Raw genomic sequence first — 25,389 nt, 5'->3', positions numbered from 1 at the left:
TTTTGCCTTGAGAGTTAATCTAAATTCTTGTTTCTGCGTTTTTCCTTATTTGAATTAATCTAAACTCTTATTTTGGTGATTTGCCTTGTTTGAGTTAATCTAAACTCAATTTTTATTGTTTTTCGCCTTTGATTTAATGATTAATGATGGATCTAAATTTTTGTTTTTTGCTTTCTTTTTTTATTCTTCTTTTTAATCGCTTTGGCCAATCTCATAATAGCAAAATTGAGCTTTATTGATTTGAAAACTGCTTACAAAATATTAAAGATAGTTGTGACACCATCGGGTAAGACATAAAATCTTTACTAGCGATGAGTCGTTTTTCTTTCTCTATTCTTCTTTCTTCTCTGCCTTGCTCTCTTGGAGATCAATAACAAACTCGTCATAGCATTTTTTGGCGATATTTTGGTCATCTCTCAATGTCACCGCTCCTTTCTCGGTTGGTACTTTCATTGCCAATGCTCTTATGCTTGTTACTGCAGCGGAATCATGGAGGAAGGGTCTTCCAAGGATGGCGTTGTATGTTAGTTCCATGTCCACTATGTTGAATAGTGACATGACCTTCTTGTTAATTCCCCTTTCCGGGCCGATTATGACTTCCAGCGAGACTGCTCCTAGCTGGTTGATAGAGGGGCCACCGAGTCGTGATAGTGGGTTCGGAACTCGGCGTAACCTTGATGCGGTTCCTCCAAGCATCTTATATGCAGCATTTGCCATGAGGTTTACAGCACTTCCTTCGTCAATAAGGATTCGCTCCACGTTCCAGTTCTCAATGATAGTTGTCACCACCAAGGCACCGTTATGGGGTGCTTTCACATGCTCATAGTCTTCAACATCGAAGATTACTGGTGCCATGTGGGTTTCTCTGATGTTCATTACTTCCCTCCTTTGTTTTCTTCTAATCGTCGAACTGTTGTGTCCTCCTCCATTCATCATATGTATGGTTCCCAGTATTTTTGACGGCCGTTCTTCTTCCTTCTCTTTTCCTTTGTCGTCTATGCTCCTCTTTTCCCCTTTATCATTGCTTTTTGTCTTGTGAGCTACAAACTTTCTTAGTTCGCCTGTGTCTGTCATTCTTTTGATTTCGACTTTTAGATCTCGGCACCTATCTGTCTCGTGCCCATAATCTTCGTGGAACTTGCAGTATTTTCTCGTATCTCTGATTTCAGCTTTCATCTTTGGTGGTCATAGCACATTCTTAATATTTTCTTTAATCCACATGAGGACGTTGGTTCGGCTGGTGTTCAGTGGTGTGGAGTTCCTTTCATCGTCTCGGGGGTCGTATCTTGGTTCATACCTTATTTGGGGGGCTAATCGTCTACTTTCTTCAGGCCTCCCTCTATTATCTTCTAATTTAGACTTTGACTTTTCTTTAAATTTTTCTTTTGACTCTTTTCCCTTTGCCTCTTTTCCACGAATGGCCCTACGGCCTTCGTCCAACTCAAAACTGTTTTGGGCTATGCCCATCAAGTTCGAGAAAGTTGTGGGTTTATTGACTAGCAACTTGTCCACTAACTTGTTGAATCGCGTTCCCTCTCGTAATGCTTTTGTCGCCATGTCGACATTCATGTTGTCTATCTTCATAGCTTGCTTATTGAACCGCTCGATGTAGCTTCTCACTGTTTCTCCTTCTTACTGAATACACGACCTCAAGATGCTTGTGGTTGTTTTTGCTGGTATGTTTATGAGACATTTGTTGAGAAATTCCGTTGACAAAGAGGCAAAACTCTTGATTGATCCAGGTTTTAGCTTGTTGTACCACCTTTGGGCGGTACCTGTGAGAGTGGTTGGGAACACTCGACACATGGTTGCGTCCGATACGCTCAATAGTCCCATAGTGGCCATGAATCTGGAAGTATGGTCCCTTGGGTCTCCTTCTCCATTAAAGGTTGGCAAAACCGGCAACTTCATGTTGCAAGGGATTGCTTCCTCCATTATCTCGGGCGAAAGGGGCGATTCCTTCAACCTGAGGTCGTCTATGTCAAGTTCTTCGGATTTGAGTTTTTTAAGTGCTCTGGCGATTTTTTCGTCCAGGTCCTCTTCTATCACGTAGGTGGCTTTACTCTTTTGGGGCGATTCTGAGGATTCTCCTTCTCTTTCCGGCTGTTTTTTCTTCGATTGCTCTTTTCCTGCTTCCTTGTCCTGTCTTTTGCTCTTGGGCGGCGCGTCTTCTTTTTCTTTTTCTCTTCGTTTTTCCCTTTTGAAGTTGAGTCTGCTTCAGCGCCGTCCTGGTTTGCATTTTTATGGGCGTTTCTCTTGGGGTTTGTTCCTCAGAATCGTCTCTTCCATGCTCTTGATTCTCTGGGCCTTCCTCCTCTTCGTTTCTTGTTTGGTTTTCTCGTTGATTTCTTTCTTCATTCCTTCCTTCGTTTCTGGGTTCCTTTCTTTTTCGCTTCTTCCTCTAGTTGGCCCATGTCGGCCTGGATCTGCGTTTTCAGTTCTTTCTCTTCTTCTGGTAGAAGTTGGACTAAAATTTTTCCTTAAGATTTTCATTGTTTCGTCATGCCTGTCGCTTGTTCTTTTGGCTTCGTTGGCCAGCTTATCCAGAGTTGCTTGGACAGATTCCAACACCTTTTATAGTATGTCGTTGTATAGATCTTGCGCTGCCATGCCTGGCGCGTGTTCATCATCAGTTCTCAGATTGAAAGCAATCGGGTTGCTTCCTCTCAGCAGGTTGGTCTGGTACTGGGGAGTAGAAAAAGAGGTCCCTCCGGCGTCACTCTTTCCAGCAGAACTGTGCATCCCGTCTTCAGTAACGCTAATGATTTCCGGCGTATTTTTTAGGTCCATTGGTTGTTTGTCTTTCAGGTTCACTCCTTCAGAAGTCATCTTCTTTTATGAAATTTGTTTGAGTTCAGAAATTTTGAAGTTTAGTTAAGCTTTTCTCACAGACGGCGCCAATTGATGGAGTCTGCCTTCTGAACCGGTGAATGAGACTTGCAAAACAGGGTAGAAGCTAACCGGACGGTGGTTGTCCGATTAACTCTCTGATACTAAAGTCAGTTTAGAGCTTTGAGTAGCGTTTTGAGTATATTAATGTAGTTTTGTTTTTAGACATACCTCATGCTCCTTTTATAGTAGATGATTGCATACCTAACAGTGTTGTAGTAGAAAAGTGAATCCTACTTTGTAGGGATTGACCTTAATTTGGTATGATCTTCCTTTTTCAGACATGAGTCCTATTTAGGAACGTCTTCCTAAATAGTCTCGTCTTCCTAAGGTAGAGCTTATCTTCCTAAGTTTGAGTTTGTATCCAAATATAAAGATAATTCGAGATTATGTAGTAGATCTGGTAATTTATCCGAATCCCGGGGTCGACGCGCTTTTGTCTGAACCCTCAGGGATTCGGTCTTCATCTTGTTGAATGATATCATGGCGGATCATGTGGATTCAACCATCTTCCTTACATGTTTGGTTCTTCTGGCGGAAGTCCGATATCGTCTGATCAGTTAAGATAGGATTCGGTATCCATCAGGTAGGGATGAAAACTAAAAAACCAAAATTGAGTATAAATAGCTTTTTTATAAGGTCAGGATATAAACGAAAAACAAGTTTAAGATGAGATTGTTTTACGTAATTAGTCCTTTCTTAAAATATAAATCTATGCAGTTTAATTAAAATTTATAAAGTCTTAGATGTTTAAAGGCTTAACCCATATAAAGGTCCCTGTACTTTACACATTTTTTTCCGTAAGTCCTTATACTTCATTTTTGTATTATTTGGTCCCTCTACTTACCTATTTTTGATTTTCAGGTCCTTTATGAGTTTTTTCCGGTCCTTTTATGTGGCTGGAGGAAACAAAAATTATAAGTAGAGGGACTGGGGGAAACAAAAATTGTAAGTAGAGGGACTGGAAAAAACTCACAAAGGATCAGAAAATCAAAAATAGGTAAGTAGAGGGATCAGATAATACAAAAATGAAATATAAGGACCTACAGAAAAAAAAGTGTAAAGTACAAGGACCTTTATATGGGTTTGGCCATGTTTAAATGACATTGATTTTAGTGGGGTTACTATTTTTAATAAATTAAATTAAATATTTATTTACAATGTTGCTAAATTTAATTGGTTTCGTTAAATATAAAATTATCTAACCTAAATATCTAATCACAACTAACTAATTTAATAGGTTAATTACATAAACAATCACGATCTTTACACGAATTTTCATTTTAATCACGTCTTTTAAAAATTGCCATATAAAGACATGACCTTTTATTTTTTTCAAATTTATCACCGACCATTTTTTCGGTGAATTTTATCTTTTATTTTTTTTCAAGTCTGTCGGATTATGGTGGCCACATCATCAAAAATACACCGAAAATTGATTTAGTGATAGATTTGAAAAAAAAATGAAAGGTCGTGATTTTATACGGCAACTTTTAAAAGTCGTGATTAAAATAAAAATTCGTGTAAAGGTGGTGACTTTTTATGAAATTAATCCTAATTTAATTAGTAGTAACCATTCATGTGCTTTTCACTATCATATTTACTTATTGAACAAAGGGTCAACGCGCTCTCTGAACTTGTGACACGGGGTCATCCAACCCAATTTATATTTTTTTGAGCAACTAACCCCAAAACTCTTTATTTTAGGGTCAAATAACCCCATAATTTATATTTTTATTTTAAAAAATAGATTTAGAATAATTATATCGCAACAATTAGGGAAATATCTAATTACATTTTTGCATCCATCGCCTTCAATTTATATTTTACACATTGTAAAAATATAATTATGGGTTATTTGATCCAAAATTGAAGAGTTTTGAGGTTAATTGCTAAAAAAGTATAAATTGGATTAGATGACCCCGTATTACAAGTTTAGGAGCGTGTTGACCCTTTGTTCTTTACTTATTACTGATTACAACAACAACAAAACAAACTAAATCAGACATGATAAAATACAAAATTAAACTAAATTTTAGGAGATGTCCATTGGTCTATACTATAGAGGCGACTGAGGCAATCTAAACTACTTCATGACTAAACTGACAGCTGCACTGTTGACAATAGTTTGTGCAGGTGTTGATGGCACCGGAATAAGATGATGAGAGCTGCCGTCGACAACGACAGTGGAGAAGCATCTGTGTCGATGATGCTGGTAGAGCAAGGAATTATGACTGTCATCGATAAAAATGAATATTCTTTTATACTTTAAAGTTTAAACTAACTCTATGTTTGTTTACTTCAGTCTTCAGTGATGAACTGGAAAACATTATTGCCTTTTACCGATTACATATTTAAACAAATATAATTTGTATTAAAAAGCACCAGTGGTCTAGTGGTAGAATAGTACCCTGCCACGGTACAGACCCGGGTTCGATTCCCGGCTGGTGCATACTTTTTTGATTTAGTTTTCCCTTTTGAACAACAAACAGGAAACAAAGGAAGAAACTAAATGAAACGATAAGTCATAAGTGCACTGTTGTTTCAGTTTAATCCACATATACTGATTTTTTCTTTGGAAATGTTTTTTCGTATGGACCTCTTGTTTGATAAAGTCAAGGTTGAGATTTGAGAAATTTTCAAAAGTACACATACTATACTTGATGATCTTGATTTTAATATATACTAGTTTCGCATTACGTGCTATGCACGTGGCTCGTAACGTAACTTGTCAATGAACATACTAGTAAATTTATTATAATTATATTAATTTTTTATTTATAATTAATATTAAATTAATTAAAAAAATTTGTAAAAGTAAATATAATATATTCGGTTATTAAAAAATTTGTAGTTCAATCAAACTAAAAGATAGGTATTCCTACTAATTTGGAGACAATTTAGTTATATTTTACATACTAAACACTAAATTGGAGATAATTTAGCTACCTATTCTAATTAGAACTTTAATTACAATAGTGATTGATTAAATAACCAATTAGTTGACAATAAAACCTTTATTTAGTATTAAATTGAAAAATTAGAACTTTAATTACAATAGTGATTGATTAAATAACCAATTAGTTGACAATAAAACCTTTATTTAGTATTAAATTGAAAAGGATTATTCAGTAAATTTGCCTGTCCCCCCCCATCCGTGCTTTTATATATAGTATAGATAAAACCCGTAAAAAGCAGTGACAATCAAAAATTTTAGAGGAAATTACACAGGTTATGCAATTTTATTACATCTTTTCAAAAATACATAGCTAGAAAGTTTATTTTCAAGCGTGAGCTCATTTAATTTATTTCTTTCAAAATACGTTTTTATCAAATAGTCGAATGGATACTTTTGTTTGTTTAGTGGGATAATCATTGATGGAGCCAAGGTAGGGCCAGACAGTGCCTGGGCCCTATCTAAACAAGATTAAAAAACAATCTTTTAAAAAATTAATATCTAAAGTGACCTATTTTAAACTTTTAATTATTATATTTTGGCGTAATGTTTTAAAGATTTTTGATGTTTTAGTTTTTCTCGATCCTACTCGGCGTTAAAAAATCACCAATATTATCTTATTTTATATTTTCGTGTTTCAATTGCACCCTAAAATATTAAATTGACGTTTTTTTCATTTGAAGAAAAAAAAGTAAAAAATTTCTTCATGTCTGGCATATACTCCATTAATTATGCATGTTTTAAATTTATTTAGATTTAACTCTATTAATTAAAAATTATATTAGTTTAATTTAATTTTGTTTTTAGTTAGTTTTTAAAGATAAAAAATTGTAATTTTTTGAATGGAAAAGAATTTAATTTTATAAATTTAATTATTTGAATGATTTTATCGTCAAATTATAAAAATTGGCTCAAATTGAAAATTTAGGGTACAATTGAAACACGAAAATGCGAAATATGGAAAAAATTGGTGACTTGTCAACGTCGGAATAGGATCGAAAAGAGATTAAAAGATGGGAATTTTCAGGCATTATACCTTATATATTAGTGTATATTTTATAGTATTATATTTAATTTTTTTAATTAAATTGTGCCCTACCTAAAATAACGGTCTGGCTACGTCACCTTGTCCCGGATAATTATATGTCATCAGATTCATTTTGTCCATTATGAATGGTTAGCAAGCAAGATTAAGCCGTTTGCACTTCTAGATGATGACAATTTGTAAATAATAAGCTATTATCACATAAATTAGGAATAACGTCAAAAAAATAACGAAATTTATATGTTATTTTTATTTTAATCACGTAGTTAAATTTTGTTATTTTCATGCACAAACTACTACTTTTTTCAAATTTATACACGGTACTGAGATGTCACGGGTTCAATGGTGTAATTTATTGAGATGGAGTTTATTTTACACCAATAAATGAGTAGCACCTCAGCGTTGTGTATGAATTTGAAAAAAAAAGATAGTTCGTGCATGAAAATGATAAAATTTAAACTGCGTGATTAAAATGAAAAAACATGTAAAGTTCGTGATTTTTTTCGACATTAACCCCATAAATTAACATTGTGAAAAAATCAGTCATAAATCTGGTGATTATGGTCAATTAATTCCATTTTTATAGTTTATCCCCTTAATTTGTAAGCTAGTTGTCCTCTCAATTGGCAATTTTCTCCTCCAATTTGTAAGCTAATATGTCAAAATTAGGTTATTTGATCATAATCCCTCAGTTCATGATAGAGGTGGCAAATGGGTGGGTTTGGATGGGTATGGGTTGAGTTTAAATGGGTAGGGTTATAAATGGGTGATCTACCCATTTATGATCCGTTTTAATTTTATATGAATGCCCATACACTTATAACCCTGTATGACCCTAACCCACCCATTAACCCACTTTATATGTATAATGTTAAAAATTGACTTTTTAAAATTTAAATTATATTACATTTTAATTGTACATTTTGTGAGAATTAATAAATTTTAGAGAGAAACTTTAGAGAGAATATGTTCTAGGAAAAAATACTTTCCGAAAAAAATTCTGGAAATCCGGAAAAATAATTTGGAAAAAGTAATTTCCGACAAAAAAATATTTTCTAAAAACAAATATTTTCTGACAAAAAATATTTTTTGGAAAAAAATATATTTTCCGATAAATAAAAATATTTTCTGGAAAAAATATTTTCTAAAAAAAATATTTTCTGGATAAAAAAATATTTTCTGAAAAAAACATATTTTCTGAAAAAAAATTATTTTTTGAAAAAAATATTTTCCGGTAAAAATATTTTAGTTCTTTACGATTTTTGAATATTAATTTTGAAATTTAAAATTAATTTGATATCTTAAAAAAAAATCAATTTCTTAAATTGACATGTGTCATTCAACTAATTTTACATATTGGATCATTATGGGTAGAATGTGGGTACCCATATGAAACCCTTTTTATTACCCTCATCTTAGTGGGTTGAAAGATTTTTATCTATTTACTATCCATTTAACAAATAACTACCCTTTGATAATTCATACCCTTTAAGTAATGGGTGGATATGAGTGGGTAAATAGGTATGGGTGAAAATTGCCACCTCTAGTTCATGACTGATTGATCCATAAAATTAATTTATATATTAATTATCTATTATTTAAAAGTTGAGGGGACAAATTATTATTTAAGTTACTAATGAATGATGGACCCCATGTTTGACTAAGTCAGCTAAGATTGGGAAAATTTGAATATCTAAAATTTCTCCATCTTTCAGCGCATTATCATTTTAAAATATATTATATTATTTATTTAATTTTATTAAAGCACTTATAAATTTAAAAATTTATTAAATTTGCTTAAATGCATAATCACCAATTTTTACGTGTTTTCTAATATAATTTTTTAATTTTGATAAAAAAAAGTACATGAACTTTCAAAGTTTTACAAGTAAAGACACTGTCACCGTTTTGGATGTAAAACAACACCGTTTTGGATGTAAAATGACACTATTTTTCAAAAGAAACACACACGTGGTCTTAGTTGTAAAAAAATTAGAAAGTTCATGTTAAATATGACAAAATTAAATATCAAAACGAAAGTTGGTGATTTTTGGTGTGTTTAAGCGTTAAATTCATACATTTTAAATTCATATAAATGCAAATCCATGAATTATAAATTTTATGTTTGAATTAACTTTAAAATTCATAAATTGACATAAATATTTTAAAAAAATTAAATATTAAAAAAATTCAACATTCATAAAAAATAATAGATTTTATTTTTTTATTTAAAAAGCGAGATTTTAATTGAAAAATATTAAAGTATGAAAGATTTAATAATTCATAAATTCTTTTCATATTTTTTATTATCAAATAATAGACTTCGATGAAATTTACGAATTATAAATCCATGATCGTATTCATTCAAAATTTATCAATTTAAGTATATAGTTCACATTTGATATCGGATAATGCTCGATATGATTAAATCTACGGGATTTTAATAATTCATCTACATTTTTTTGTGAATTCATTTACTTTTATTTAATAGAATAGGAAAGAGTTAGTTTTATCTAGATATTAATATATTTTCAGTTAAACAAAAATTAAACAATTTAATCTAAGAATGAGCAAAAACTTAGATTTGTCAATCAAAAGTCAAAAATATTATTTATGATTGTGCAAGTGCTTATTTATGATTGGGTAAGGGCTGTCGTCATGGCATTAAACAGAAAGAGACATGCTACTTCGTCTCCTTCATGTTCTTCACCACCACTTACCTAATCTCTTTAAACAGAACTGCCTTCCAGAACTTTCTTGCTATCCTTATATAATCAAAAATTGTTACTCATACCAAACACACAAACAAATAATCAAAAATGGCTACGAGTGAGGTTAAGGTTCTTGGAGCATGGGCGAGTCCGTACGTTATGAGGCCAAGAATTGCGCTGAACATGAAATCTGTGGACTATGAGTTTCTTCAAGAAACTTTTGGATCAAAAAGTGAACTTCTGCTAAAATCGAACCCTGTTCATAAGAAAATCCCTGTTCTGATTCATGATGGCAAGTCAGTTTGTGAGTCTTTGATCATTGTGGAGTATATTGATGATGCTTGGTCTTCTGCTCCTAAAATTCTTCCCACAGATCCTTATGATCGTGCTACTGCTAGATTTTGGGGTGCCTATATTGATGATAAGGTACTTTTTTCATTCATTTTTACAAATTGCTGCAATTAAATGTTAGTAGTGGTCTAAATTTCAGTCATTTGGACGCCAAAATCGCAAATTCAAACTTCTACTACGCCATTTTTTAAAATAGGACAGCTGGGATTGACTGCTGGCCATTATAGTGCAGATTTATCAAATACGTAGACTTGCGGGGTTAACATTTCGGGTTTTATAATAAATAAATGTTGACTTAGTAGAGTGAATCCTCACCATAAAAAGAAATGTTCTCTTTACTAGAATTTCTAATTGAATGGCGTTTACCTGGGCTAAGCAAAAATGGAACCTTTTTTTTTCAATCAGATGCATTAAAATTTATATATATAGAAGACCCAGATTAATATATTATATTATACATATATAGTAGTTTAGACTGTTTAGTTATTATTTTAATTTCTATGAATTAAATTGAATTAAATCAAATAAAAAATGTAAATATAGTTAATCGAACCCCATATTTTATATATTATTATAAATATTTTGTGGTTGGATTTGTATTCTTAGTGAAAAAATTGAACTCCCGAGTTTAACATAATGCTACTCAACACTTAATTTGTATTTGATTTTTTATACAGTACTTAATTTGCCCCGATTTCTTGACTAAAATTTCATTTAAAACCCCTTTTCGGAAACGAGTCAACTAAACCAAATCGTAACAATTTGTATAAGATAAGAGTATGTGATTAATCTGTGTATGCAATAATAAAAATATGCAGTGGTGGCCAAGTTTAAGAGGGCTTGCATCAGGAGATGCAGAGGCAAAAGAGAAGGCAAAAGAGCAGATAGTAGAAGGGCTGGTGCTACTCGAAGAAGTTTACCAGAAAACCAGCAAAGGAAAAGCGTTTTTCGGAGAAGATGAAATCGGATATCTCGACATTGCATTTGGTTGCTACTTAGGTTGGCTGAGAGCAACAGAGGAAATGAGTGAAGTGAAGCTACTCGATGAAGCCAAAACTCCAGGTCTTGTCAAGTGGGCTGATGCATTTGCTTCTCATCCTGCTGTTAAGGATGTACTGCCTGAGACTGATAAGCTTGTTGAGTTTGCTAAGCTTCTTTTTGCCAAACTCAAAGCTCCTAAAACTGACTCTTAGATTCATAAACTTCTCCTCATAAGCTTGTTGTTTTTCTTTCATGCTATAGATTGCTTGTAGCACTTGCTGTTTGGTCCGATTTATTCGGACAAGGCTATATGCAGAATAAAATGTTTTTTTTATATATTTTAATGCAGCTTCATATTCATCTTGATTGTTCAGTGATGTCACTGACGTGTTGTAGCTTTTTTTGAAAAGAAAAACTAAAGTAGAACTATATCATTCTTTACACTTTATTCGGGTGATCGTAATACTTTTTCTATACTAAATTGATAGACTATCTTTTTATTTTTGGCGTTGCAAATTATATGTCATATTTTATATTTGATAAACAATTTACATACTAAAAGTTCCGTATACTTCTAATAAATATGCATACATATCTGCAAATGGAGAAATTCTTAGGTAGACTCAGTCCACCACGTCATCCGTAGACTAAACCTATCATATTATGACACGTCATTAAAATAATGGCACTATCGTAATTTACTATTCAAAAGTGTAAATAAGTAATAAACAAAATTACGATAGTGCCATTATTTTAATGACGTGTTATAATATGATAGGTTAGTCTACGGATGACGTGGTAGACCGAGTCTATCTAAGAATCTCTCCTGCAAATGAATTAGTGGCTTCATATTCTAATGAAAGATTCACCAATAAAAGGATTAGTCATTAATATACTATTTATATATCTAAAAATTATAAAAGAATAAAATTAAAAAGATGGATTAAAAAACTAATTTTAACCAATTCAACTATATTTTTTTTTAATTATTGTGTTCGTTCAAATAGCCTATTATTTTGGAACGCCGAGAGTAATAATGAAATTTATTTAGAAACAGTGGTAGAGGAGGGCGGGTTTTAAGATAAAAAAAATATAGAAAAATATATACTAAAATGACAATAAGTAATAACATTATATTTATTAGACTTCTAATTTATTTTTCATGTATTGTAATTTATAAATAACATAAATGACGGAGTCTGTCTTCTTAATGGAGTTTGAACCTGAAAAATAGAACAGATGTCCTATCGAACAGTGGTTGTCCGATTGTGCTCCTATGCTTAAGATTAAGAGATATTTATTCAATGTAATTGTGTTGTAGGCATATACTCATGTCCTTTATATAGTGAACATGGTGAATACTTTTTAAATTGAAATAGGAAGATGATTCATATTCAGTCATATGAATCTAAATATGAAGATGATTCCTTTTTAAACAGTGTCTTATTTAGAAATATTTTTCGAAATAGGATTACCCTTTCAGATAAGAACATGTTTTTAAATAGGAAAGTGATTCCGCAAGATCTAGTCTTATAGAATCTTTATAACTTTTGAGTTATTCACGTAATCAGATCCACTAACGATGCCCTTTGGATGTGATTCCGGATAACCGAACGCCCTCATACGGTAATCAGGTCTCCTAACCTGATAACCTACCAAAAAGATATATTTAAAAGGAATCACTAAAATGTCCTCCTCGGACAATGACGACTCTTTACTTGCCGTGATAGCAAACTCAACTCTCATTTTCTTCTTAGGCGACATCTAAAGGCGGGAAATAGATTAACAATAAAAAATAAATTTTAAAAAGAAAATTAGATTAAAGGGAGGAAAAACCAGAAAAACAAAGAACTCTAAGAATGCAGAGAATTAAAGAAAAACACAGAATAAAACAACGATCAAAGCACTTCTAAAAAATGCTAAAAAAAGCTATAAATATACCTGGAATCAGATAAAGAGAAGTAAAAGATGGAAATTAGAAGAAATCAATAAAGAATATTCAAAAGCCCAGAAAAATAATAGAGAAAAGTAAAGATGAAGAAGAAGGTGAAGAAAGAAATGAAATAAAAATAAAAAGTAAAAGAGAAGAAATTCTATGTTCAACAAACGATGAATGCCACGTGCCAAACAAAGCCACACATTGCTCGAATTGAAAGACATTGACAATTATGGCTGAAAAAGTAAAAAAACAAAAAACAAGAAAATCAAAAAGATTTGAAAAACGACTCAACCAGAAGACAAAACGACTCGCCAAATAAAAGATAAATCAAACAAGGCATAAAGGCCAATTTTTTAGATCACTTGCGGGGATGCTAATGATGGAAACCGAATTCCTAAATAAGATAATAAGCTGAGTCGTACATGATTCACTCGTTAGAGAAAATCCAAGAACTTTCCTAAGGCGAAAGCCCATAGCTGACGGTATCCGAGTCCAAAAGGTCTCGTTGTAGTACCCTGAAAAATTGGACGTTTCAAAAGTAAGCGGAACATCTCATCTTGAACTGTCAAAATGAGAAAAATAAGGAGGTTAACAGAATAATTAAATAATAGAAGATCCAAGTAGTGAAATATTGAAATTTTAATAAGAAAATTTCAATATTAAAATTCCATAAAGGAAAATATGGAAAAATGTATAAAAGTGCACTTAAACTCGAAATTGGAAAATAAGACTTTAATTCTCGGAAATAAAAATTAAATAAGTTATTGACAGGAATTAGTATTTATAAAAACAATATCGATGTTATCGATAATTAATAAAGCAAAATTTGAAAGGAAAAAGTGAGAAAAAGTGCCTTTTAGCTCAAATTGGAATTTGAGCGTTTTTAGCCAAAAATTGCAAAAACAAATTATCGAAAATAGAATTATGAGGTGTTAAGGTGATATTATTTATTTGGATATATATAATATGAAATTTATCGAGTTCGAACAATTAAGCAATTGACAGACTAAATTGGACGAAAGAAAAGTTAGGAATTAAAAAGTGAGGTGGCAATTTTAAGGACTAAAGAGAGCACTTTGCCATAAATTAAAAAAGGCATTTGATTGATATTTAAACTCAGCAATTAATTTTGAACTCAGCTCTTAAAGTTCATCATCTTCAACCTTTGAAGAACTCACGTGCAACATCAACTTCAAATGGCCATATCTCCTTCAATCTTGATCCGATTAACGCGATTCTTGTGGCTACGGAACGAGCGTGGAATCCTCTATTGATTGAGCCCAGAAATTTAAGGTAATGATCTGTAATACCCCAAAATGTTTAATTATCTAATTGGGCCACGTGTCCAGTTTTGAGTCGCCAAAGTGGCGATATCGGAAAGTCTTCCGATAAAAGTAAGATAAATAAGTTTTAGTAGATCGGTTTTGAAAGAGATTATAGTAAAGAATTTAGTATTATATCTCAGTACTTAAGTTAGAATTGGAATTAAAGGGAAAAATGTCAAGAAAGTCCCAGAACAAAGTACAGGGACTAAAGTGGTAATTTAGCCACTATGCCCCGAAAATGGAAATTTACTTTGCCAAAGTCCGCGAAATATTTTATAATATATGTGGTAAAAGTTTCGGGTCAATCGGAGACCTTTTAAAATTTGGACGCGGATACGTTTTGGGCTAAATTACAACTTTTGAAAGGTTCAAGGGCCAAAACGTAAATTAGCCAAATAAATCTCAAGAATAGTAATTAAAAGATTATTGACGGGAAATAATAATTATGGATTAGTATTATTTATTTGGATATAAATAGTACGTAAGTAATTGAGTTAAAAGAATAATTTAACCATTTGGTTAAATTAGAAAGTTTAAAAGAGAAATGGTTTGAGCTAAAGAAATGAAGGATTAAAGGGAACAATTAACCAAGATATATAAATGATTCCTTAAGAAGAAGGAATGATCAGAGAATGGAAAGAAAGAACAGACGAAGGGTTTTCGACGATCGATTGCGATCCGCCGCGGTTTCGCCGTTTCTCGTCCAAATCGCGAGTTCTTTATATCGATTCGTCCAGAATTCGATCCTCTATCATCGTTAAGCTTCAAATCGAGGTAAGCTTGACGTTTTTATTGTGAGAATTAGTAAATTAGGGTTATATCGTTTTAACGAATTAAACGAATTGTAATCGCGTTTCTATAGCCGTTTTTAGTGAGAATTGTGTTGGGTTATATGATAAAATGAAGCGGAAGCATGTCGGGAGTGCCGGAAAGCGGCGAAGCGCCCGGAAAATGACTTTTCCGGGGGCTGTCAAGGGTGTGCGTTCGCACACATTGAGTGTGCGATCGCACACTCCTTGAAAGTTAGGGTGTGCGTTCGCACACTCATTGTGTGCGTTCGCACACTACCTAAAAGTTGCCAGATTCAGAAACCCTACGTTCAGTTTATAGATTTGCCTCTTAGGAACGCCTCTGTCCAATTTTATCTCGATCCAACGGTTCAATTGGGAGAGATCGTCGTTTTACTAAACAGTGTCAGTGCGCAGGCAGCACCTGCGAATTGTCCTGAAAACTACTTGAAACTTCAACGGAATGAAACTAAACCCTAAAGTTTAAAGATATCATAAGTATTAGAATACGATCAAGGTTAAAAGTCGTATTTGAACTACGGTTATATTAACCTAAGTTTATAACTTAGAGTTTTGATATTAAGCCTACGTTTATGGATTAAACGTACAGGTAACTCGACTAAGTAACTGATGTATCGACGAGCTACCAAGCCATTGGGCCGAAGTGTTTACGTGATTGGACAATGCATGGAGCTTACGCTTGCGGGATTATAATAGTGCAGTTTTGGATAGCGGTCACTGTGAGTGGCAATTTACTTTCGCGTATTATTATTATTATAAAAGTTATTTTCATATATTGTGAGTGTTGATATCTATACATCGCATTTATATGATTTGTTTGTATGGGCTTTTGTTATGTTTGATTGCTTTGATACATCAACCTTGTGGTGATGTTTATGACCTGCATGATATATATTAGATTGGTTTGTGTGAGTTAATTCGGATACATCGGTTGGCTTTGCTATCGATGTCAGACTTATCCGATACATCGGTTGGCTTTGCTATCGATGTCAGATGTATGAGATACATCGGTTGGCTTTGCTATCGATGTCAGGCATATAGGATACATCGGTTGGCTTCGCTATCGATGTCAGGCATGTAAGATACATCGGTTGGCTTCGCTATCGATGTCAGGAGGATGAGATTAAGTACGATAGTTATGAAATGAAAAGTCATGAATAATATTTTGAGTATGCGATATTATCAATTTAATAATATCGTTAGTAACTTGCAAACTCACTCAGTATTTTCCCAAATACTGACCCCTCACTCTGATGTTTGCAGGTAGGCAGAGTCGGATCAGACAAACCATCTCCACTGTGCCAGAAGTCAGTGGACTTGCACAAGTATGAGTTTCTAAAGCTGCAGTAGTCAGTAGGTGTCAGTACTAGATAAACTTTTTGACTTCAAACAGTATTTTTATATTGTAAACTTTAATATGATATTTTAATATCTATAAGTGTATTATCCGAAAGGGTTTTCCTGGAAATGTTTTAATACGTATTATGTATTATACTTTTATTTGCGAAAAATTATTAGTGGTTTTAGGCTTGCTACGGGTTTTGGAGCTACCACTCCCACTCCCTAGCGCCGGTCTCGGCTCAATAATTTGGGTCGTGACAATTGTGGTATCAGAGCAGTTGGTCCAGTTACCTCTGCTAAGATGTGTTTGTCGGTTGAGTAACCTAGGAACTACTGCAGCTATAGAGTTGAGGTTTGTCGGATCCAAGTCGTTAGTGTGATTTGCTTGGTGATCAATATAACAAATTGATTTGTGAAACGTTTGTTTGTTTCTTGTAACACGTATATACGAAATATATGCGTATATGTTGTTTCGAGGAGACATGCATAAATAATGTGCTTTTTGAAATGAAGCTTCTAGGAGAGGTATTGCCTCCTATGAATAGAATATATTGAGATAATTGCAATTTGATGTCATATATATGTGTGCTTAGCATCAGATAACGTGATAGATGCTATAGAATTCGATCGATCGAAATTTCAGAAAGAGTGAGGATAAGGAATGCAAAGTTGTAGAAGTTGAGGAACTTTCCAGAAGCAGAGTTTAAAGGTCTAGAGAACTTACAAAACTCGAAGTTTATAACTTGTTAAAGTTATTTGTTTAATGATTCTAAAAGCATAATTGTGCCTAGACCCGTAATAGCCATCGATAAATGCCACGACATCGATAGAAAATGCATCACTACATACATCAATACATGCATCAATAGGACATGCATCATATGCATTATGTTCAGACGAAGAGGTGAGATGTGGCAACTCTTTGGGGATGAGAGACGTCATCACCCTAGTGCACAATTTTGCTAAGATTTAAATGGAATTTCCAAATGAGTCGTTTTATTTGAAAGAGTTTTCAAGAAGTTTTGTTTTTATGTAAGTATACCTAGACCAAAACTCTGTGACGGAAGTGAGATGCTCGCGAGCAAGCTGTGATTAAGGCTATGAGAAGAATGAATATGTATAATTGAGAGATATAGGATTTGTGCCTCTAGTTATTGAACTTAGCCTTGATTAAACAAACTAGTACACAATTAGAATAGTATATGTGTTCGGATAATAATTTATATCCAATTATTAATATATAGAACATGTATGTTATGTCTTGATACTTATGATGTTTGATTAAGTCCATGTGAGTGGAATGCTCGCAAGACTTAAGATGCGATACGTAATCAAGAAAATCTAGGGGACACTGATTTTCTTGAATCCGGTCAACATAGATGCTTATAGCTACGATAGTAATATGCGTGCAACATATACACTGCGAGTATATGTTTTGATGACTTGCTAAGTCTATGATGAGTTAGAACACTCATAAGACTTGCAATAAGAGACGTAACCCTAGAAAGTCTAAAGGAAGGAAACGTCCCTAGAGTCCAACGTACGTGGACATCGATTAGACGTGATGATTAGTAAGGAATTTATCAGTATTCCTTTGTATAATCGCTATACTAAGAATGCAGAATTGCGCGAATGCGTGCTGTTGCACGGCAAGTATATGAGGCGCGAGAATAAGATCGAGATGACAAAGGCAAATGCAACCTAGTCCAATTGGCTAGTAAAGGCCAGAAACGCGATGAAGGTCAACGGGAACCTAACAAGATAAAGTGGGAATGTATAGGCCTCGGGAGTGCCGCAGTAACCCAACGTCATTAAGAATCAGTTAACAGTAAAAGTAACTGATATAAGGAATTGTGTGCCAATGATAGGACTATGGATATAAAGATAGTATCAACGTGAAGAAAGGGACACCTATGGAGATTTGATATTTGTATACTTAAGTTAAGACTAAAAGAGTTTGACGGGTCAAGCGGTATGCTAGATCCACTAGGAAGGTAAAGCAAGATGCTCGTACACATCGAGCGGATGATGGACAAACAATAATGTCAATAAAGATGTCGATGAAAGATTCAACCTATGATTAGTCCGACATGCAATTAGAGCAGTGAAGGACCAAATAACATGAACTAAGTTTGTGACCCGATTTGGAAAATTCTTTCAACTATTAGTTCCGGTTAAGGATAATCGGGAAAAATCAAGGTGCTTAGATCAAGAGACAAACAACAAGAACTCCAATCGGCGGATTGAGAGTTGAAACTTCCACCTCAAGGTTCCGATTATGAAGCAGAATAGTAGGCTATGAAAAATACAAATGTAATGGATGCTTGTGAAGTGCTAAACCTTAGACTTCAAGTTAGATCAAATAAAGAATAAAGTGCATAATATGATCGATATAGAAGATTGATTATAATCCTTAAAGGATTAAGATGTATTAAACACGATCAAACTTGTTTGATACATTGCCAGAAAGAGATCCTCAGGAAGAGGACTTCTAGGAAGAAGAGTTATCAGACTAGTCCGATGTCGAGGAGTACTAGAGTAAGCATTTCTGATCCAGTGTACGAAAATATCACAATCTGAGGGAGGATGCGGAGATAGCCAATGGTCAGGCACGAGTGGCTCTGATCAGGGTAGGAAGCGAATGCGCTCCTTTTTACGAGGAATGCTACCAGTGGAACAGTATTCCACTGACTTCCTACGTACGATCGAGGGATTTCCAAAGGTACATGACGTATATGATAAAGTATAAAGACGCAAAAGTAGATTATGGATAATAAGAAATTAGTTAAAGTAAACTGAGTTAAGGAAAGTACGGATAGCCTGCGTATGTCGCAAGGAACTTGATGAGAGTTATTGAGAAATGAAAAAGAGAAAGTCACGTGGAAAGATGACGAGAGTATCAGATGGATTAAATATTATGTAGTCGTCAACGCATAGAAACAAAAAGGAATAAAGATGATAGAGTCATATGAATGGATCCACTGACAGTTAAGATGTCAGTAAGGGTACAATAGGACGATATGTATGTAATCGAGAATGCACTACGTCGATAATTCAGGCAAAAGAACTGCAACCCATTATTTAATTGGTGATCGATGTTTAGAGTGCTGAAACAAGAAATATCAGGAATACGAGATGCGATAGAAGTGATATCAGCATAAGATCGGCTTTACAGACGGCCATGATGATAGTACAAATACGATAAGATGATATGTATACGATTAAGAACGCACTACGTCGGGAAAATTTAGATAAAGAAGGCCACAACTCTCAATTAATGATCGATGTTGTGGATATTAAAAGCAAGTAGTACATGATGTACGAGATGCGCTGAGGAGGAAAGCAAAGAATGCAATAGAAGATGATTAAGAAACACGATAAGAACGTGAATTAGGAACGCAATAAGAGTACCATAGGATCATAGCATTTAGACTATTGTTCCTATTGGTTAACTAAGGACAAGAAGTCAAAGAAAGTAACGAAGAAGTATACCTACGATATGGACAGAAGTAGGAATAACAAGTGAAATGGAAGGATCATGAATAGTAATGAGAAGTAAGTTTAGTACTACGTGATAATAAAGAGAAATGATTTAGAAGCTAAGAAAGAGCTGGATTATGGTGATAAATGCTAAAAGCATCTTTGAAGGCCAAAAGATGAACAAGGTCAAAAAGACAATGGAAAAAGAAGAGAAAAGTGTAGATGAAGTGAAAAAGGATAATGAATAAAAGATCAAGCATGGAGTGAGCCATGATGTCATTAAGGAACATTCTGATATAAGTATATAATTGGAAGAAGATTAAGATCCTCATTTAAGGATTTTAAGCAAAGAAAGCTTACGTGAGCATAGGTCACACGCTGTCTTTAACATAAGAAGTTAACGACCAATATGAGAATCCTATCTGAGTGAGAACCAGATTGATAAAACAGATTGATGTAAAGTATGAAGGAACAAGAAGTTTCAAGAATAGCGCGTTAAGCTAAAGGAAAGGAAGTAGGTCAATAAACATACGAGATATACTGACACAAAAAGAAAAGTAAATAAGCTTTACAAAGAAAGTAAATAAAGACCTCATAAGGATATATCCTGAGGATTCACCTTATAGATAACCATGATTGATGACGATAGCGAAAGAATCTTCATACGAGAAGTAAAGTAATGAGACAAGAGAGAATAGCGGATAATGGGATAAGTTCCTAGCGCTACTACAAATAACAATCGGACGACGGCAACAGTCATACAAGAGAAACTACGTAAGTAGTAAAGCACGAGTTGCTTAAGTCTCCACATCACTCAACAAAAAACAATAATAAGATTAGGCGGTGTTGGAGCATAAAATCAAGTCGTGACAACGACCAAATAGAAAAGGTTAACGGATTGTCTAAATGAGGAAGCTTAGTGACGAACATTATCATTCTTAATGATAAAATATCATTAAGATAAGCTATCATTGAACATCAGTAAGGAACTGAAAGTTCAAGTACGACTATAAGTGTTTATAGTAATAAATGTCAAACACATGGATTGTGCTGTAGAATAAAAAGAAGAAATCAAAGATAGATTGTCAATGATACCTGACGTCAAAGTGCAAAAGGTACAGAAAGTGAGACAACGATTCCTTACGCTAATCAGTGTCGTAAGACGAACACGGTATTCCTACTATGAATAAGGATTCTAGATGTAGATGGGATTAAAGGAAGAAAAGAATAAGAAAATTCGAGGACGAATTTTTATAAGGGGGGAAGAATGTAATACCCCAAAATGTTTAATTATCTAATTGGGCCACGTGTCCAGTTTTGAGTCGCCAAAGTGGCGATATCGGAAAGTCTTCCGATAAAAGTAAGATAAATAAGTTTTAGTAGATCGGTTTTGAAAGAGATTATAGTAAAGAATTTAGTATTATATCTCAGTACTTAAGTTAGAATTGGAATTAAAGGGAAAAATGTCAAGAAAGTCCCAGAACAAAGTACAGGGACTAAAGTGGTAATTTAGCCACTATGCCCCGAAAATGGAAATTTACTTTGCCAAAGTCCGCGAAATATTTTATAATATATGTGGTAAAAGTTTCGGGTCAATCGGAGACCTTTTAAAATTTGGACGCGGATACGTTTTGGGCTAAATTACAACTTTTGAAAGGTTCAAGGGCCAAAACGTAAATTAGCCAAATAAATCTCAAGAATAGTAATTAAAAGATTATTGACGGGAAATAATAATTATGGATTAGTATTATTTATTTGGATATAAATAATACGTAAGTAATTGAGTTAAAAGAATAATTTAACCATTTGGTTAAATTAGAAAGTTTAAAAGAGAAATGGTTTGAGCTAAAGAAATGAAGGATTAAAAGGAAAAATTAACCAAGATATATAAATGATTCCTTAAGAAGAAGGAATGATCAGAGAATGGAAAGAAAGAACAGACGAAGGGTTTTCGACGATCGATTGCGATCCGCCGCGGTTTCGCCGTTTCTCGTCCAAATCGCGAGTTCTTTATATCGATTCGTCCAGAATTCGATCCTCTATCATCGTTAAGCTTCAAATCGAGGTAAGCTTGACGTTTTTATTGTGAGAATTAGTAAATTAGGGTTATATCGTTTTAACGAATTAAACGAATTGTAATCGCGTTTCTATAGCCGTTTTTAGTGAGAATTGTGTTGGGTTATATGATAAAATGAAGCGGAAGCATGTCGGGAGTGCCGGAAAGCGGCGAAGCGCCCGGAAAATGACTTTTCCGGGGGCTGTCAAGGGTGTGCGTTCGCACACATTGAGTGTGCGATCGCACACTCCTTGAAAGTTAGGGTGTGCGTTCGCACACTCATTGTGTGCGTTCGCACACTACCTAAAAGTTGCCAGATTCAGAAACCCTACGTTCAGTTTATAGATTTGCCTCTTAGGAACGCCTCTGTCCAATTTTATCTCGATCCAACGGTTCAATTGGGAGAGATCGTCGTTTTACTAAACAGTGTCAGTGCGCAGGCAGCACCTGCGAATTGTCCTGAAAACTACTTGAAACTTCAACGGAATGAAACTAAACCCTAAAGTTTAAAGATATCATAAGTATTAGAATACGATCAAGGTTAAAAGTCGTATTTGAACTACGGTTATATTAACCTAAGTTTATAACTTAGAGTTTTGATATTAAGCCTACGTTTATGGATTAAACGTACAGGTAACTCGACTAAGTAACTGATGTATCGACGAGCTACCAAGCCATTGGGCCGAAGTGTTTACGTGATTGGACAATGCATGGAGCTTACGCTTGCGGGATTATAATAGTGCAGTTTTGGATAGCGGTCACTGTGAGTGGCAATTTACTTTCGCGTATTATTATTATTATAAAAGTTATTTTCATATATTGTGAGTGTTGATATCTATACATCGCATTTATATGATTTGTTTGTATGGGCTTTTGTTATGTTTGATTGCTTTGATACATCAACCTTGTGGTGATGTTTATGACCTGCATGATATATATTAGATTGGTTTGTGTGAGTTAAATCGGATACATCGGTTGGCTTTGCTATCGATGTCAGACTTATCCGATACATCGGTTGGCTTTGCTATCGATGTCAGATGTATGAGATACATCGGTTGGCTTTGCTATCGATGTCAGGCATATAGGATACATCGGTTGGCTTCGCTATCGATGTCAGGCATGTAAGATACATCGGTTGGCTTCGCTATCGATGTCAGGAGGATGAGATTAAGTACGATAGTTATGAAATGAAAAGTCATGAATAATATTTTGAGTATGCGATATTATCAATTTAATAATATCGTTAGTAACTTGCAAACTCACTCAGTATTTTCCCAAATACTGACCCCTCACTCTGATGTTTGCAGGTAGGCAGAGTCGGATCAGACAAACCATCTCCACTGTGCCAGAAGTCAGTGGACTTGCACAAGTATGAGTTTCTAAAGCTGCAGTAGTCAGTAGGTGTCAGTACTAGATAAACTTTTTGACTTCAAACAGTATTTTTATATTGTAAACTTTAATATGATATTTTAATATCTATAAGTGTATTATCCGAAAGGGTTTTCCTGGAAATGTTTTAATACGTATTATGTATTATACTTTTATTTGCGAAAAATTATTAGTGGTTTTAGGCTTGCTACGGGTTTTGGAGCTACCACTCCCACTCCCTAGCGCCGGTCTCGGCTCAATAATTTGGGTCGTGACATGATCTCAGTATATAATTAAGGTTTTAGAGCTATTAATTCAGTTTTGGAGTTAATTTAGGAGTTTTATGTATTTGATTGTTATAAGGTAATTGGGAGCTTGTATGAATGATTGTAACAATGATTTTGGAAGATTAACCTTCGGCTTTCATCAACAATCAAGGTGAGCTAAGTGTTTTAAGTTTTGATTAAGTTATTTGATGAAATTGGATGAGTTTGGTTGGCTTAGGGTTCAATTTTGCTATGTAGTTGGTGAAGATTAATAGTTGATGTTTTAGCTATAGAAATTGTATTGAATTGAAAATTTTGACATGAAGTGGGACTAGGGCATTCGACCCTATGTTAGGTTGTTGATATGGAATCCAATTGATGTGTATATAAGCTTTGGTTTTAAGTTGTATAGCTGAAATATGAATGAATATAGATCTAATTTGAGTCAAGATTGATTGTTAAGATTTTGATGGGAAAATTGATGATATGGTTCGGCCTTAATGAAAGGTTTATATTTAAATGATTCTAATGGTGTTAGATCATGAAATTCAAGTTTCTAAGATGGTATGTGGTGGTTGGATTGTATGAATATAAAAATATAATTACGATAGGATTTTAGCTCCGACGCAAACTAGTTTGACATTTTGCGGAAACGTGTTCTGCAAACAACCATATTGCAAGAGAAATATATCGAGTTGTATAACTCCAAATTAAGTTATGTTTGTTGGTACAGAAACTTAAATGTGTTATCTATGATTGTCGAAATTTAAGTTTTTCCTAATTCGGATCCTAAGACGTACATTTGGAGCATAACATTTTGTTGTGCAGTTTGCCATGCAGTTCTTAAACAGCCCCCAGGAAATAACTTTTGGGCTGATTACCGACACCTTCGGGTGCTAATCTCAGTGCGAGACCTAAACGAAAGTGGTAGCCGACATTCTAAACTTTAATAATGTCAATTTTTTTTAGGGTTCGGACTACTTAAGATAAGCGTTTTAATAGCCGAAGTAGGCTAAAAAATATATTTTTTGACAAGTTAATCCTATTTAGAAATTTTATTAATTCGTCATGTTATTGGATTTTGGTAGACTCAATGAAGGGAATATCGACGAGGCTGGGAGCATACGGTTCAATAACTCATTATGCTTATTTGAAGTATTTGAAGTAGCAAGCCGTGAGTTTATATGTGTTTACATTTGAAGTATTTAAAATGCATTTCTTTATACGCAATTGTGTCATACGGATTGTATAGCATATTTATGAATGCATACGTTGCTTTAAAATATAGCATTATTTATTAAACAAATTGTTTTGATTGAAGTACATACATCATTGTTTAAAACCCCAATATAGAACTGATGAAACCAGTCATATACACTAGCAATACATAACGTACAATAATATCGTATAAGATGTAAAGTACATACATCATTTTAATGCAGCTTCATATTCTATTTGATTTTTTAGTGATGTCACTGATGTGTCGTAGCATATTTCAGTGTTTTAAAAACCGAGCCGGTGGCCAAACCGGTGAGGCCACCGGTTTCCGGTTCAACCGGTTTAATAATTTAAAAAAGTTTGGTTCACCGGCTTTTTACTGATCAGTTCAACTTCCGGCTCACCGGTTCAACATTCGATTTTTTTACCGATTCAATCAGGCTTGATTCTCCCAACCAGTCCAATCAAAGATTCAATTTTTCATGGTTTAGACCGAACCTCTGGTCGATTCTCAGTTCGACTGGCCGATCCAGTCCGAGTTTTAAAAAACCGAGATTTTTATAAATTAATTTGGAAACTAGCACAAGTTATGAACAAAAGATATTCAAATACATAGTGCTAAAATGAGAAATTATTAGGTAGATTTAGTCTATC

The 25,389-nt window shown here is 33.9% G+C and overlaps 2 protein-coding genes, 1 long non-coding RNA gene and 1 other non-coding gene across 4 annotated transcripts; 3 read left to right on the top strand and 1 right to left on the bottom strand.

Annotated features, from left to right (window-relative positions):
• Positions 1-330: 330 nt before the first annotated feature.
• LOC126687771 (uncharacterized) lies at positions 331-1,176 on the bottom strand. Its single transcript, XM_050382327.1, has one exon. It carries the CDS (start codon positions 1,174-1,176, stop codon positions 331-333), a length of 846 nt encoding a protein of 281 aa, XP_050238284.1.
• A 4,094-nt stretch (positions 1,177-5,270) lies between these two features.
• On the top strand, positions 5,271-5,341 carry TRNAG-GCC (transfer RNA glycine (anticodon GCC)). Its single transcript has one exon. It is a non-coding gene; the product is annotated as a tRNA-Gly (tRNA).
• A 4,242-nt stretch (positions 5,342-9,583) lies between these two features.
• On the top strand, positions 9,584-11,299 carry LOC126686885 (glutathione S-transferase U17-like). The gene is made up of 2 exons (XM_050381166.2): positions 9,584-10,027; positions 10,771-11,299. The coding sequence occupies exons 1-2, from the start codon at positions 9,710-9,712 to the stop codon at positions 11,143-11,145; spliced, it is 693 nt and encodes a 230-aa protein (XP_050237123.1). The 5' UTR covers positions 9,584-9,709; the 3' UTR covers positions 11,146-11,299.
• A 2,711-nt stretch (positions 11,300-14,010) lies between these two features.
• LOC126686886 (uncharacterized) lies at positions 14,011-24,813 on the top strand. Its single transcript, XR_007644008.1, has 3 exons — positions 14,011-14,165; positions 23,615-23,689; positions 24,606-24,813. It is a non-coding gene; the product is annotated as an uncharacterized LOC126686886 (long non-coding RNA).
• Positions 24,814-25,389: the final 576 nt, after the last annotated feature.

This window comes from Mercurialis annua, linkage group LG6, assembly GCF_937616625.2.
Source record: "Mercurialis annua linkage group LG6, ddMerAnnu1.2, whole genome shotgun sequence".
NCBI classification, from domain to species: Eukaryota; Viridiplantae; Streptophyta; class Magnoliopsida; order Malpighiales; family Euphorbiaceae; genus Mercurialis; species Mercurialis annua.
Note: the sequence above shows the minus strand (reverse complement) of the source record. Positions and strands in the feature narration are given on the sequence as shown.